The sequence below is a fragment of the Staurois parvus genome, unplaced genomic scaffold, assembly GCF_062004578.1.
Source record: "Staurois parvus isolate SC_StPar_1 unplaced genomic scaffold, SC_StPar_1.0 ptg000020l, whole genome shotgun sequence".
NCBI lineage: Eukaryota > Metazoa > Chordata > Amphibia > Anura > Ranidae > Staurois > Staurois parvus.
In genome coordinates, this window is record NW_028317816.1 from 905,895 (window position 1) to 922,701 (window position 16,807).

The 16,807-nt window shown below is 40.6% G+C and overlaps 1 protein-coding gene across 2 annotated transcripts in view; it reads left to right on the plus strand.

The window, feature by feature from the left end:
- ANLN (anillin, actin binding protein) overlaps positions 1–16,807 on the plus strand; it is a 73,940-nt gene that overhangs the window by 33,614 nt on the left and 23,519 nt on the right. The window contains exons 10-20 of one of the 2 annotated variants that reach the window (XM_089686991.1): positions 1,012–1,280; positions 1,376–1,536; positions 1,619–1,766; positions 2,855–2,917; positions 7,718–7,853; positions 9,967–10,140; positions 10,789–10,915; positions 11,053–11,101; positions 11,239–11,295; positions 11,421–11,456; positions 14,727–14,748. In XM_089686991.1, the coding sequence (XP_089543117.1) occupies positions 1,012–1,280; positions 1,376–1,536; positions 1,619–1,766; positions 2,855–2,917; positions 7,718–7,853; positions 9,967–10,140; positions 10,789–10,915; positions 11,053–11,101; positions 11,239–11,295; positions 11,421–11,456; positions 14,727–14,748 (1,242 nt within the window). The remainder of the gene's footprint in view (positions 1–1,011; positions 1,281–1,375; positions 1,537–1,618; positions 1,767–2,854; positions 2,918–7,717; positions 7,854–9,966; positions 10,141–10,788; positions 10,916–11,052; positions 11,102–11,238; positions 11,296–11,420; positions 11,457–14,726; positions 14,749–16,807) is intronic. The other variant, XM_089686996.1, reaches the window with a different exon arrangement.

Sequence of the window (16,807 nt, forward strand, 5' to 3'; positions counted from 1 at the left end):
GTAATAGGTCTCCATTTTTAAATAAAAATGCATATTTATATGGTGCCCTTCTGACAAGCTCCTAGTAAAGAATATAACTCTAAACCCTCCTATTTCAACCATATTTCGGTCTATTGAAGTCCTACTGTTTCAAAGTTTCTGGGTGTAAGAAAGGCATATTCTCTCTAGTGACAGATTTACTAAGCTCTCCATCTTGATTCTCTGGGGGATCTCTTGGTATAGGCCTTTCCTGCAGGACAGACATTACGCTATCAAAGTATTAGGGTTACATCATTGTCTAAGGTGCCTACACATACCATTTTATATTTCTTCTGAAACCAAATCCTGTATCGCTAGGAAATGTCCAAACCAGGCAATGTGTAATCCCTTTTTAATTAAATTGATTTGGATAATAACCTCTACCTGCAAGTACCACAGATGGTGGACAAGCATTCCCTACTTGTAAGTTTCTCAAAGCTGTAAAATGTATGAGTTAATACATTTTATGTAAACCTGGTATTCGCAACCCCTGTATAGGGTAAGGCTGCATTGATACTATGAGTAAAGGATTGCATGGCATAAGAAACCCCCCCCCCCCCCATTACTTACTTGAGCCTTGTCTCGATCCAGCAATGTCCTCGTCTGTCACAGGTCTCCCTCCTCATTGGCTACAACAGCAACAGGAGCCATTGGCTCCCGCTACTGTTAATCACAGCCAGTAAGCCAATAAGAAGGATCAGGGGGCAGGGCCGAGCCATGTATGTGTGTGAATGTACACACTGGGGAGCAAGCCTGCTCTGATGCCCCCATAGCAAGCTACTTGCTGTGGGGGCACTTGGTAGGAGGGAGGGGCCAGAAGCTTCAGTGGGGGACCCAAGAAGAGAAGGATCAGGTCTGCTCTGTGGAAAACCATTGCACAGAGCAGATAAGTATGACATGTTTGTTATTTAAAAAGAAAACAAAATTGTTTCTGCAACCTTTACCCCATATGTTATACATTTTTTTTTCCTTGATACCTTTTTGTCATTACAGTGGAAGTGATTCGAGAGATTGAGATGAATGTAGATGGAAGCATTGATGAGACTAACAGTTCAGAAATGATCAACAGCATATTTAGTGATGCTTTTGAAAATGAAGATGAAAATGAAGTACCTACTTCGCTATTGGAAAGGGTTTCATATGATTCCGAAAGCAATAAAGGAGGTGACAGTTCTGGTGAGGAAGATGATGATGCACTCAACATTTCTTCAATGTCTTTGCTAACTCCGCTAGCAGAGACTGTTGGGGTTGGAAGTCCAGAGGTAGGTGAAGAAGCCAAAAAATTTAGTATTGATTAAAAAAAATATTACTAGTGAATCCATTTTTTTTTTTTTTTTTTTTTTTTTTTTTTTTACAGGAACTTCTCTCTTTTTCACTGTCACCTTCCAAGGTACAAGTAGAGACTAGTACAAGTTCTAATAACCCTAAATCAGGAAAGTTCCAAAGGACTAGGGTACCTAGAGCAGAATCAAAGGACAGTTTTAGATCTATAGAGGAAAATCAAAATCTCTTGTACAGGTAAGAAAACATTTGTACGGATGAGCGATTTCACAAAGGTGAGATGTGTTTAATTTTTCTGTAACTTAATCTTTCCTTGCAGCATCGATGCATACAGATCACAGAGATTTAAAGAGTCAGATCGTCCACCGGTAGTGCAAACGATTGTGCGCAAAGAAGATGTGTCTTCCCGAATGGAGGATACAAAGAATGCATCTCCCCGACATGTTAATATCAAACAGAAACTAAAGGTAGCATTTTATGTTTCAGTTAAAAAAAAAAAAAAAAAAAAAAAGGAATATTTGTGCATTTCTTAGCATTTTAACATTTTGTTAATTCTGCAAACATTGGGTCCACTAACAATTTAAGTGAATCTCTTTGAGAAATTTAAATTGAGTCTGTATTTTGTCCATGCAGGGAAAAACAGATTTTATTTAATGATGGCTGTACCAGTTGCTTACACTTTTCTGCCTCTCATGTTTTATTATTATTATACAGGATTTATATAGCGCCAACAGTTTGCGAAGCACTTTACAATATAAGGGAGACAGTACAATACATTTCAGTACAGAAGGAATAGGAGGGCCCTGCTCGTGGAGCTTACAATCTAAACATTTCCCCTCCACTCCATTTTGGCCATTGGTACAAGCCTTGCGTACTCTTCACGTTATCATTTAGAGCTTGCATGGGGCTATAGACTCTGTTTCTGCCCCCATGTAATGGCATACAGTAGCTGAGTGGCCAATCATCAATTGCCAGCTTTTTCTAATGGGAAGCAGAGTCCTAGGCTTCACATACCTTAAAGTACTGGGTATTTGTTTCTGCCAACCAATTGAAACAGTGTTCAGCAAAGGGTAAAGCAAAAGGCTATTATTAATGCCCTCTTACCTTCAAGAGCATACCTTTCTTAAGCTACCCTGCTGCTCCATACAGCTACCAGGAGCAAAGGGAATACCCAGTACTTTTGGGTATGGATGAGCATGTCTCTCCCTGTCCTCTTTCTAATGTGACAACACTGCTGCTATGTGTTTGGCTTGGAGCTGTCATGTGGTGGAGAGTAGTGTCCTCAGGGCTTTGTAAGCTCGGATTAGACTGACCTGGAACTTTCACAAGGCTTTCTTTCCTTCTGGGTGCCAAAGGAATTAGTGAAGGGAGCCAATGAGAGGTGAGTATGTGGTGCTGGGAAGAGCGACATTAGAGCAAACACGTTGTTTTTCCCTGCAAAAAAAAATAAGAAACGGCTTGTAACTTGAGAACTGTGTTCAAAGGTCTTTTGTAACACCTTTTTATGTTGCTGTATAGTTGAATGTAACCTATTTTATATGGTCAACCATTTTAGGCAGAAGAAAGGAATGACAGCAGTGTCCTTCAAGGGGATCTCGGGGCACAAAGTCAACTCTGTGTAGGATATCCCCCATATCCACTTTTGCTCAGATATTTTCTTTTTCTAATAATTGTAGTTTTAAACCGAAGGCTTTCTCACACTTTATTAAGTTTGCTGTGCTTTGGACATGCATGTTTAACACGCATAAACAGATGACTTGTGTTTTTTTTTTTTTTTTTATTATTATTATTTTTTTTCCCTGACTGGGCATTTCCCCTGTGTGTGCTTTGATAGCTGATATATATATATATATATTTTTTAATTCTTTTTTTTAATCGTGTAAACAATGCATGATGGGAGTTTCTATTAACTTTATAGAAGAATCTTTTAGAATATGTACAAGTAAATGTAAACTTGTTTTATGGGCATGTATATGAGCTTTTATGTGAAAGTACTGTGTGAAAAAATTTAGTAAAGAAGAAAAAAAAAACATAGCATTAACAATTTTAAAACTTAAAAAAAAAAAAAAAATTCAGAATAAAATGCTTAAATATATCGACTTTCAGGCACTGTAGCAAGCGTTATGAGTAAATGTACTCCTGTTTTATTACATAAACAGAAGAAATAATAAACTAGCTTGTGCGCTGACCACTACGGTACCATGATGGATGGGAAACGTCACAACATAAAACATCCAAGTACTTTATCTCTTATCCTTTTTGTCTCCTGGGGTACTGCAGCTCTCTTTTATCTCCACTGGGGTGTGAGAAAGGACCTAAAACATACAAAGAGAGCGCACGACCACCCTAGTGTAATACCGCTTTATTGTAATAAGGATTAAAACTTTTCAAAACTGCACTCACATTTTCACATTGGTGTCAAGCATGTCTGCATATAAAGTGATCCACCGTGTGGTCCCTGTAAGATCCAAAGCCTCTGGATGATCCAATGTCGACCGCAATCTATTATGCACTGCACTGGAGGCACAGTGACTGACCACTGTGTATGCGTCTGGTCCATGCGCAGTGGGAAAGGACTCCAGCAGTCTGTCACTATGCCTCCAGTGCAGTCCTTAATAGATTCCGGTCGACAGTGGATCATCCAGACGCTTCAGATCTTACAGTGACCTCGCGGTGGATCACTTTCTATGCAGACATGCAAATGTGAGTGCAATTTTGAAAAGTTTTTAATCCTCATTACAATAAAGCGGTATTACACTAGGGTGGTCATGCGCTCTCTCTTTGTATGTTTTAACTCCTGTTTTAATGAAAACAATTCATATTCATATCAACATACAAAATACATCAAGCAAAAAAAGCAATGATATATTCAAAAGAAAAACAAAGAAATGTGTGCTACCTTTTAACCTATTTCCACAGAAAAAAATCTTCCAACGGTGCAGCTATATAATGTAGTTCAGTTATACAAGAACTCTGCAAACTGTCTTTTTTTTTTTTTTTTTTTTCCCCCCTCCAAATATCATGTTGAAATTTCTCTTCTGCACCAGCAATTCTGCTTCTCAGTGTCCTTAATCTAAGATTGTTACTCGTATTAGAAAAGCTAACTGGTTTGCTGGGAGACTTCTACATTAAATGAAGGCCCATTTTTTTTTTTTTTGCCATTTGCGTAATCCTTATGGCTTGTCCATTAACCCATCCCTTGCCAGGGTGCTGGCTTCATGTAGCTTACTGGAGCTTAGCTTTATAAACCTTTTGTAAAAAGGAAAAAAAAAAATATAGATCGTGTTGGTGATAGCTGTAAGTGTGAGTAAAGTGTTTTATATGGAACCATTTGTAAGTGATTATTTTAATGATAAATTAAAATGATGTTGAGATGGGAAGGGGGGGAGGGGAAGGATTTCTGAGAAGAAGCGGCTTTCAACCGTGAAATGCCCAATTCATGTGAAAACATAATTGTTCCTCAGTTTTAGGATAAATTGCCATGTGATAATGAATTTAATTAAAATAATCCATCCATCTTTATGAATTGAGCATTTGTGCTGGAAATTCAACCATCGATATTTTACACAGTTCAGCCAGTAGATGGAGCCAAAGTACCAGTGTAAAGTATATTCGCACAAATGCTAAAGTCCACATCCATATTATTATTATACAGTATTTATATAGCGCCAACAGTTTGCTCAGCACTGTACATTATAATGGGAGACAATACACGAGACAGTACAGTAACAATACAATTCAATACACGAGGGGTTCGAGGGCCCTGCTCCTTGGAGCTTACAATCTAGGAAATTATTATTATTATTATACAGGATTTATATCATGCAGTAAGGAGACAATCCTCAACATTCAGTAGGGTGTTTGAGAAACATGAGGATAAAACTCAACAAAAAGCATGTCCTAAATTTAACGGAGCGCCAAGACTTGTAAACGATATTTATAAACAAGATTGTCATAGGGAACATCAAGATATTTTCATTGTGCCTAGTACTCCGAATAAAGCACATTTTGTCTGGAGTTGTTCCTGATAAATAGCAATCCACCTCCTAGTATGTGAGGGTGCCTCATAGCTGTTACTGAATGACAGAAAGCATGAATGAACTACCTAGAACACTCATCAGCTCCCTGATAGTTCATACAAGCCGTCAGCTGCAAAGGAACTCTGTTAATGACTTCGGCCGCGCTTTTAAAAAAAATATAACAGCAGGTACGGAGAAAAGATCCCTGGCCAGCTTCTACAATGGGGGTGGGGGGTGCAAGGGCTGCTGCATTAGTAACGTTGCATGTTGCACCCTGAACCCTGCGTCTACATTGATGCTTGCCTACACAACCATAGTGCAGAACAAGGAAGAGTTCATTCACACCAATGATTTGGCTGGTGCGTATTGTAGCGTCAGGAATCTAATCATTCCTGCCATGGCTGTGAACAGCTTGATTCGGCCACCGGCCCTAATCGCTATAATGACAGGGCACCGGCAACCGCAGCTATTTGTGACTCTGCACAGCCAGCGATTTTTTTTTTTTGGTGATCACTGCTGCATGCACTTTGTGTGTGGTGTGTGTGTGAGTGCCCAGCAGCGATTGCTGCATGTAATTGCTGACTGTCTGACAGTGACTGCACCTAGCCGCTCAGAGCTGCAGTAGGAATCAGAAGATTTCTGCTACTACAATTCACACTGGCCTAAATCGCTGGCAAGAAAGAAACCTAAGTCCATAACTGGGAATGATCAGCTTCAGGGAGACCACAGGCAATACTGGTGACCATTCTATTTCCATTTGCCTGCCTTTTTATGGGCGCAGCTTACATAGTCCAGTTACTCTAAAAAAAATAAACTATAAAAATCTCAACCAAGCCAGTTGCATTTAGTGCAGGCCAGACTTGCTGCACAGGTTATTGGTTGTAAATGCATATGACTGCATATATCGCTAGGTTCCAATGCTAAAGACTGTACAGAAAGCAAGCAAGAAGGTTGTTGGAAAAAAAAATACAAATACAGGTTATAATGTATTGCTCTTGCTCCATTCACATATTACTAAAATATGCAAAGTTCTCAAGAAATTTAAATTGAAAAAATTGCAGGCGTAGACTAATTTAAAAATGGCCCTGGTTGGTTGTTTTTTTTGTTTTTTTTGTTTTGTTTTTTCTACCAGACCTACCCCTGTAGACGGGGTTAGTTTTGTTTGTGTTTTATTTTTAAAGCTGAATTTCATGCATGTTCCTTGCCTGGCCAATCCTTGTGGAAGCTGAAAATCACAGTAGTAGGCACCGATACTGATTGTCAACAGGGTCCTGTGCCATGCATTGCATTCATTGAGAGAATGCAGCATTCTCTGAATGACGACTGACCTGTGTTCAGTAAGCAGCAGGACAGCCAGAAGCTAATGGAAATCACTGAAGACGTGGTGCCTACTATAGTGATTTTCTGCTTCCATGGGGATCCCACAGGTATAGCACGCACATACACTGGTTCAAGCTGGACCAAGGTAACTATAAAAATTGCTGTATCTTTAGCTTTAAAGCAAAACTGTAGGGAAGCAGACCTGCTTCCTCTACTACTGTACTGGAAAAAACAGAAGGCTAATTGAAAAAGTAAATTCACCTTGTTAAAAATAAATAAATAAAATGCACATCTCTGTGCAGGTTTTCTTTTTTATTAATTAGGAGCCTTTAATGCATTGCACCCACGTTTAGCAGATCGCAGGTGCAATCCACGGTTCCTGCAGACTGTCCATTGTATCTGTCTGCCCCAAACCTCAGGCAGGCAGTTACTGAATGACAGGAAGCATCGACGAACTACCTAGAGCACTCGTCAGCTCCCTGGTAGTTCATTGAGAACTACAAAGCCGTCAGCTGCAATGAAACTGTGGAACTCTGGGAATGAGTTCAGCCTCATTTTTACAAAGAAATGTAGCAGCAGGTACAGGGGAGAAGATCCCCGGCCCGCTGTCATAACGGGTGTGGGGGGTGCAGGGGCTGCTGCAACAGTAATGTTACATGTTATACCCTGAATATAGGTGTAACATGTAGGGAAAGGTGAACCTATCCTTTAAGACCTAGTGTGTTACTATGTAACAACAATATATTTATGGCTTTTTAATTGGTAACATAACTGAAGTAAATTTGGGTATCTTACTGTATATTGGCCTGCAGTTCTGCTTTAAATTCAAAACCATTTTATATTCCATACTTGTGTGACAAATAAACCAAAAATAGTTGTAATAAGAATAGGAGCACAGAAATTAAAGCCCAGAAACACAGGTTCACAAATAGTCATGCAAACACATAATGTATTGATATTTTATATCTATAGTTTCATTTAATGCTATATTTCGGTAAAGTATTCTGTGTCAGACTTTATTTTTTTTTTTCATATTTGAGACATATATCTCATCCCTTTTTTTTTTTTTCCCCCCCTAGATATTAAATAATGAAATCAACTTGCAACAAACTGTGATTCACCAGGCCAGCCAGGCTCTTAATTGCTGCACAGATGAGGAGCATGGTAAAGGAACACAGACGGAAGCAGAGGCAGAACGCTTGCTGCTGTTTGCAAGTGAGTACCCATTACATTCTTGTTTTTGTTTTGTGGCGTTCTGTATTAAACTTTGTGAAACTGCCACCTTTTCATTCCAGAAAAAAAATCTATGCCATGTGCCCATGCATTGTTTTCCTAAGGGAAGGTGGTTTGGGTCTAATTGTACTCTTTTGTTTCTATTTTTGATATTTTTGTTGTATTTTTTTTTTTATTTTACAAATAAAGATAAATACCCTTAGTGCTGGTATCCTTGGGGAATTATGGATTTTCTAAAGCAACAATAAAGTAGTAGCTATTTACTTTCAGACTGTCTCTTAAAGTCTGTATGGAATAGTCTGTATAGAGTCACTCACTCATCTGTTACGTGTATGTAGAGGGGTTGGACAGAAATATTGAAACATGACATGATTTGCAGGTGTGACAGTGACGACATGTTTTGCATTGAAAGTGGAAGTGATGTAACGGTCTTTTGCTTCCGCTGTGTGATGTGACACCTAGCTAATAGGTGGGAAGCACCACTTTTGTCATTTACTGCGTGCGCTGCTAGTAATATGGAGTTATGTCAGAACTTAATGAGTTTCAAAAAGGGCAAATTGTTGGTGCCCGCTTAGCTGGGGCCTCTGTGACTGAAGTTGCTAATTTATTTACCGTGTCACGAAGTACAGTATCAAAGGTTATGATGTCATAGACCAGGGGTGGGCAAACTTTTTGACTTGAGGGCCGCAATGGGTTCATGTATTGGACCCGGGGGCCGGACAAAGAGTAGATGAATGATGTGTATGTGTCATCCATAGTAAGTATAGTAATATATCCCCAATAGTAAATCATCCCCCATATAGTAATTCATCCCCCATATAGTAATTCATCCCCCATATAGTAATTCATTCCCCATAGTACTATTCCCCCCCAAGTAGTAAGCCAAGTCCCCCCTGTGTCAATTCACTTACCTTTGCTCCGCGCGTTCCTCTCGCCGTGTTCCCGCGCCGTTCCGGTCTTCAGGGCGGACTGTGAGAGGAGCCTAGCTCCCCTCACGTTCGTCACGCTGCCCTGCCTACACACATACTGACAGCCAATGTATCACGCTCCGCGGGCCGGATTAAAAGGTCCCGCGGGCCGTAGTTTGCCCATTGCTGTCATAGACTGTTTCTAGGAAAACATCACCTGATAAGCATGATCAACAGAGAGAGAGAGCTTTTTAGCAAGTCATTTCACAAACCCACACTAAAGGGTTTTTAGGGCTTCCTACCCATCTTTGTTCATTCAGGTGAGTTCACAGAAGATTTTTCACACAGGGAATGTTTCCATACAGCAGAAGTGTAAAGGTTTCAGCCTTCTTAGAGCCTTCATGTCTCTTTCCTTAAGGCAGAGCTGCTCTCAGTCTCAGCCTCTCTGCTGAACTGAACTGGTGACTGAGCCCGGGTTCACATATATGCGGTTCGGTACATCGCATGTGATTCGCACAGGAACCGCATCGCATTCCTGTGCAAATCACATGTGAATTGTGTGCGGTGCGATTTGAGCCATACATTTTGTATGGCTCAAATCGCACCACATCTGCACCAAAAAGGTGCAGGACCCTTTTTTGGGTCCGCACTAGAATCAGATCGCATGAGTATTCACACCTATGCGTTCCAATTCTGCACATCGCACTGCGTTTTGCGGACCGATTTCGGGGTGGTGTTAAAGTGGAGCTCCACCCAAAAGGGGTTTAATGCTTTGTCCCCATTAAGGATTGGCACCTTTTGGGGAGCGGGTACCCGAATTTGACAGGTTCCCGCTCCCACTTCTGCTGCGTTTGCCTAGACGATTGGAAGCTGAAAGTGTTGCATTTTATTGCAGTGCACTGGACAGAAACGCATGTCACTGCATAGCAGCGCAATGCACTGTGCTGCTGTAAAGTGACATGAATGAAATGTCACTTTTATGCACTTCAAGTAAAGTTAATTTGGAAAAAGATAAAGGGAGAGTTGATGCCCTGAATCATGCACTACACCACCCCTATCATTGCAGCAAAATGGAGATCTGCTGGAGAGTAACTTCCGTGGTTTACTGACAGGCCCTTAAGGTGTTTGTGCTTGCAGTGCCACTTTAACCATGTGTGTATTAATATGGTGTCATTTCTATTATCTAGCTGAAAAAAGATCCGCTTTGCTTTGTGAGATTAACAAGTTGAAGAGTGAAGGTCCCCAGAAGAGACCACAGCCTTCAGCTCATGAGAGCACTCCATCCAGAGGCCTTATATCCATTTCTGAGATATTTTTGCCGATCAAGCCTGATTTTATTTGCAGTACATCTCAGAGACCAGGTAAGAACTGATTATTTTGCTGACCACATTAATGGATCACAGCCTAGAAGGGGGCTTAGGTGTGCAGTTGTGGGTATGAATAGCTGGGAGTGTTTGTGAGGTGGGTCAAGGGAACTGATGCACTCTTTCTACTATGATTAAAGTGATCCTGTGTCCAGATCTTGCACAGTATGATCTGCCCTCTGTCTTTGGGTGGCTTGTGAGACTCGTGGTGTGGGAGGCAGTTCACCACTGTGCCTGGTGAAGCTGCAGGACCCGGCGGGTTCAGAGCCGCTAGAGGGTACTGTGGGCGTACGTTAGGGCAGGGCGCACACGTGTGTCACCCTGTTAGAGGCATTGAGGACGCTAATTTATTCATCTCTGTACCTTAAGCAGACACAGCCTTCATGAAAGTGGCAACCCTGCTCTGATTTGTGGAACAGTGCAGCAGTGTTGCCACCCCATTACGGGAAGCTGCATTAGGTCAACTTCCCAGACAGGCTCATTGGGTAAATGTGTGACTTTGCAATGGGATAAGGAGAACACTGGAGTGCAAATGAATGAAGTGCTGCAATAGATCTATATATTTTTTAATGGTAGACCATAGTTCTTTAATGTTCATAGTCTGTGCACTTGCATATTGTGGTTTCTGATATTTTGTTCCCACAGATGCAGCAAACTATTACTTCTTTATAATCATTCGAGCAGATGCAGAAAACATGGTGGCAACGCCCCTTGCCAGCATTTCTAGTTCAATGAAAGGAGATGCTTTAATGTTTCCAACCACCTTTACGCTGTAAGTATAATGGAAGTCTAGAATTGATTTAGAATTATGAAAATGTCCTTAATTAAATTTATGTAATAGAATTCACTGTACAAGGGTCTAGTATTCTATCCAGTCACGGTTTAACTTTTTTGTTTTGTTTTTTTCAGTGAGGATGTTTCTAATGATTTCAACGTTTATGTTGATGTGTACAGTTTGGTAAGTTGTAATCCTTCGCTTGTGTGCTTTTATCTATTTAAATAGGCTTGCATTATAGTATGTGTGTGTTTGTAGATGTATATCTTTTTTTTTTTTTTTTTCTTTTACATACATATTTTTGCATTGTATGTTTTTAGGCACAAAGAAAAGAGGGTGCTGCTCTTGATAAGAGGAAAAAGGCTGTAAAGACTAAGGTACAGAAACATCATAGCAAGTCACTTTTGTTTGCACCATCCAATTTATGATTGTGCTTTGTTTTTTTTAAATGTAGTTCTGTTCCTTCACAACTATGTAATTTTATTTCTGTTTGCTATTTTAGGCAATCACTCCAAAAAGACTGCTTACTTCTATCACAGTAAGTGTTGTGTTTACCCGTATACTGATATGTTAATAGTTTATTATCAGTAAAACTAGATTTTGTTAAGGGCTTATTCATAGCGGATGTAATGTTTTTATTGCATATTTCCAATAGTGCAGCTTGGACCAATGTAAGTATGCATATCTCACACCTGAATCCTCACTGTGGAGGCTGACCATCACTGTAACCACTATTACAGTGATAGTAGCAATCTTCTGGGTCCTATGCCAAGTGGATTTTTGGCATAGTAGCCACAGGGGGTCCCTGGCTTGGCACTGACCCCTTTCACAGAATGCCTTGTAATTTTTTTTTTTTTTTTAATGAATGCAAGGTATTCTCTGCTTGGACAAGGGGGAGAGGCAGGATGGTGATGTCAAGATCTTCAAATTGTCCAATTTGGGAACCCCTTGTATTTATTTAAAATAATGAAAGGCATTCTGTGAAATGCGGCAGTGCTGATCGAGGGATCATCTGTGGTTACTATGCAGAAGAAGTGAACCCGCTTGGTGTAGGACCTGGAATATCACTGCTATCACTGTAGTAGCATTGACTAATGCTAGTGATTTGTATCTTCCACATCGGATTAAGTTATGAAATATGCATACTTACCTTTTTAATCCAAACTGACCAATGTGAATATGCAATAAAAATCAAACCTAAAGTTCAGCTTTAAATGGACCGTTAAACTGGTTGTAAACTTCTGACATGAAATATGAGCAAAATATACACCTATAGTGTGTACTTGTCTTAGTCCAGAGCACAAAGTGTCATTTTACTCTACTGCCTAGTTCCTCTACTATCTGTATGAGTCACTTCTAAAAGATTTTCCTGACACCAAGAGGTAAAAAGGTGACAAGGAGGTATCTCAAGCACACAGCCCATAATTGACAGCCATAACTCTGTTCATGTGTGCTGTGTGAAGGAGGGGGTGTCCCTTCCCTGCAATCAGCTTTCACAACTCTTTTTACTGAGTGTATAACGTCAGCTCCCCCCTTGCCTTTAGAAGCTCAGACAATTTGTGCAAATTCAGTACTTTGGCTGTAGAGAATAGAAGACTGCACTGCAGACACCGTGACAACTTATGTAGGAGTATTTGATTAATCACTGTGTATCACATGAGACTAGTCATTTCCTTGGGTATATGTAAGGTTTTACAACCACTTTAATACACCTATTGATAAAGGGCTTCCAATCCCCCAACACACTTCTGCTTTTATGTAGCAGCTCCTCCCTCCATCCTGCTGCTGTTTTGTTTAGAGGTGAGATATAGATATAATTTTTTAAATGTTATATTTGAAGGGTACTAGAGTAAAACCAGCAGCCAGAGCTTAAAATGCAGCTCCTACATCTCAGCATAGCTGATTGCAGATACCAATTCAGACTTCATACAAATTTCAGCTTCTGTTTTGAAAGTTGATGAATTGTGTGTAAGCCTCGATTTATACTGGTGCAGCTTTGAAATCGCTCTACTTCAGTCCGATTTCAAAGCCACATATCAGTGCGATTATTTATTTATTTTTTGGACTGATGATTTCATTGGGGCTTGCGTCTTCATATAACAGAAATCTATGCAAGTCGCAATGAAATCGGCAAAATGTATTTCAGGAACCTTTTTCAAAATCGCTGCGCCACGAGTTTGTTGCGATATGAATGGTTCCATTGCCAGCAATGGGATGTGACTTGTTATTGGATTTGGAAATGTCAAGTCGCACTGCTGTGAACCAGGGCTAAAACGTTAATTGGCCTCCTCTTAGCCAAGGCATTCACAGCAGAAGTACTGTCCAAGGATAGGCATCATAAAGCGCCCAGTTATAATTTTTTTTACAGTAGTTAGAAAATCCTCCTTTCATGGTCTCTTCTAAAACTAGTTTCACTTCATTATGAACTCTGTGTTCTCCGGTTTTGGAGGTAAGGCTCACCCACTCATCCCCGCGGTCCCGTTTCATTTGACAGGGCTATGGTGTGTGTTGGTAGGCCTTATGCTGTGCATACACTGTTTGAATTTTTGACAAACCACCTGAAATTTGATTGGTGGGCTGCCTGTTGGCCATCTCCTGCCCAACATCCCTCATATGAAAAGTCAAAGGAGTTGGGTGGAAAATAGTCAGCAGAACAGCAGTTTCATCCAATCAGATGCAGCCACTGCTCAGGTATTTTGACAGATGGCAGGGCCAGCTTCAGTCAGAGAAGTAGAATCCTTTTTTATTGACCATAAATGTACCTATGGAAATGTTTGGTGGGTTAGCTTCAAGCTATCCATAGTCCTAAAGCATTAAGGTTTGTCTCAATGGAATTGGCATGTTTGAACACTTGGCAAATCTCAAGGTGCTAGCCATGTCTTAGGGCAGTGGTGGGCAACCTTTTTTTTCAACTGAGCCAAATCTCGCCAAAACCACGATTGAAATTTATTTTGAGAGCCACATTTTTAAAACTGAAAATACATCCCCCATATATTAATTCATCCCCCATATATTAATTCATCCCCCATATTAATTCATCCCCCATATAGTAATTCATCCCCCATATAGTAATTCATCCCCCATATAGTAATTCATCCCCCCTATAGTAATTCATCCCCCATAGTAATTCATCCCCATATTAATTCATCCCCCATATAGTAGTAGTAAGTAAGTAGCAAGTAGTAAGCCAAGTCCCCCCGTGTCAATTCACTTACCTTTGCTCCGCACGTTCCTCTCGCTGTGTTCCCGCGCCGTTCTGGTCTTCAGGGCGGACTGTGAGAGGAGAGGAGTTCGTCACGCTGCCCCGCCTACATCCTGGCTGCCCCGCCTACATCCTGACAGCTGCAGAGTCCTGACTTTTGGGGCGGCCGCCCGAGAGGAGGGAGGGGAGCGGGCGCCCGGCACACAGAAGAGCCGCATTTAAGTTTGTAAAGAGCCGCATGTGGCTCGCGAGCCGCGGCTTGCCGACCACTGTCTTAGGGGAACAAAAGCAAACTTTTTTAACTATGTATTAATTGTTCGTGTTGCATGTAGTGTTTACTATAATAAATAAATATATATGTATGTTCTATGTTTGGGGTAATAAGCTTCCTAGCACTACACAAGTCTTTTTCCATATCTATCATTTCGATAAATAGCATAAAATTACAAATAAAACTTTGTTTGGATTTTGAAAGTAGATTTAAATGTGAATGCGTAAAATGTAAATACATACATTTTTTTTTTTTCTATTAGTTAGAGCAAGTTTTGGCTCTTGAGTATTTAGTTGACTTTACTTTAGTTAACTTTTATTTTTCTTTCGTTTTAGAAAAGCAACATTCATACACCAGGTGAGTTTGTTATGATATGCACTCCTTAAGCTCTCCAGCTTAAGCTTTAATTTTAGTGCAAAACCATTTAATGTTGAAACCTCTAGCTGGACTTTGGGAAAAAAACTATTTTCACTGTTATTGAACGTTATAGACTGAGGCTTCGTTTACACCATATGTGCAGAAAAACTGATGGAAACTTATGTGCAGATTTCATATGCAGAGACATCAGTTTACATTCATTTTCATGTGTGCTTCAATGATTTCTGATTCCTGCGCAGAAAAAAATCTACACGTGATACCAGTGTTGTGGTGTGAACTGTGCCCCAAGAGCAATTGATTTAGCTGTGCACTTGCAGAACGCGTGCTGAAAAACTGACGTATCTTCACCATGGTGTGAACAAAAAAAAATTGGTTGGCTTTTTAACCACTAGCCTACCGGGCACTTATACCCCCTTCCTGCCCAGGCCAATTTCCAGCTTTCAGTGCTGTCACATTTTGAATGACAATTGCGCGGTCATGCAACATTGTACTCATGTGAAATTTTTGTCATTTGTTTTGAGACAGAGCTTTCTTTTGGTGGTATTTAATCACTCTGGGTTTTTGATTTTTTGCTAAACAAACCAAAAACTGAATATTTAAAAAAAAAAAAAAAAAGTTTTTCTTAGTGTTGTAAATAAGTGATTTTTCTCCTTCACTGATGTGCCCTAATGAGGCTGCGCTGATAGGCGGCACTGATGGGCACTGAAAAGCAGCACTCATATATGGCACTGACTGGCACTGATAGGTGGCACTGAAAGGAAGCTCAGATGTGCACGGATATGTGGCATTGATGTACACTAGTAGGCACTGATATGTGGCGTTGATGGGCACTGACAGGTGGCACTGATGGGACTACACTGATCATCAGGGCACACTGATCATCAGTGCCCCGATGATCAGTGTACATGTCCCCTCTGAGAAATGCCGATTACAGTCTCTCCTGTCCTCACGAGCTGTCAGCATAACAGCTTGTGAGGAGAGGAATGCCAGCATTTCCTTATTTACATGTGATCAGCTGTGATTGGACTAAGCTGATCACATGACAGAACCAACGTCATTGGCTCTTTCCCTTGATTGGTGATCCGCTGTGACCCAGGGACACAGCGCACCACCGATCGCCACGCTGTGTCCAATGGCACAGCAGATCACCAGGTAAATACAGTTGCCGGTTATTGGCTGCACTTTCATCAGGCTGTCACAGCGTGAGGGAAGTACTGCTGATAACCGGCAATTGTCAGAGAAGTGATCAGCACTAATCATCAGGGTATTGCCACACATCATTGCTGCCCAGCAGTGCTGCATCAGTGCTGGCTATCCATGCCACCTCATCAGTGCCGCCTCATCAACGCATCATCAGTGAAGGAGAAAAATTACCTGTATGCAAAATTTTACAATAAAAACAAAGAAACTTTTTTTTTCACATTTATTTGCTCTTGTTCTTCTTTTTTTTTTTAATAGCACAAAAAATAAAACCCCCAGTGGTGCCACCACAAGAAAGCTCTATTTGTGTGAAAAAAAAAGTATAAAAATTTTATGTTCGTACAGTGTTGCATGACTGCGCAATTGGCATTCAAAGTGCTGAAAATTGGCCTGGGCAGGAAGGGGGTATAAGTGCCCTGTAGGCAAGTGGTTAAGATACCCAGTCAGTTGCATGAAAAAACAATCCAAAAGAAATTTCCCAACTGTAGAAAAGCTTCCCGTGTCTCTGTCCCAATGCTGCCGTCTCCATCAGATTCTTCAGAAGGATACAGCAGCGATAAGTTGGAGGATGGAACCCAGAGAATGTTCTGGGGTTGCATAGGCTCCCGAAGTGTCAGATACTACATAGTCTGATGGAGGCAACTGACAGGGTTACTTTAAATCTGTTAAGTTACTATTAAAATGTGTTAAGGGGAACTACACTGCATTATGAGCATCACAAACAAAAACGCTATTTAATTAATTTTTACCATTCAAAGCAAACTCGCACATCCCATCTATGCCTCCAAGCTTTTATTTTGTTGATAAATAATTTTGAAAAACACCTCCATTACTAGCA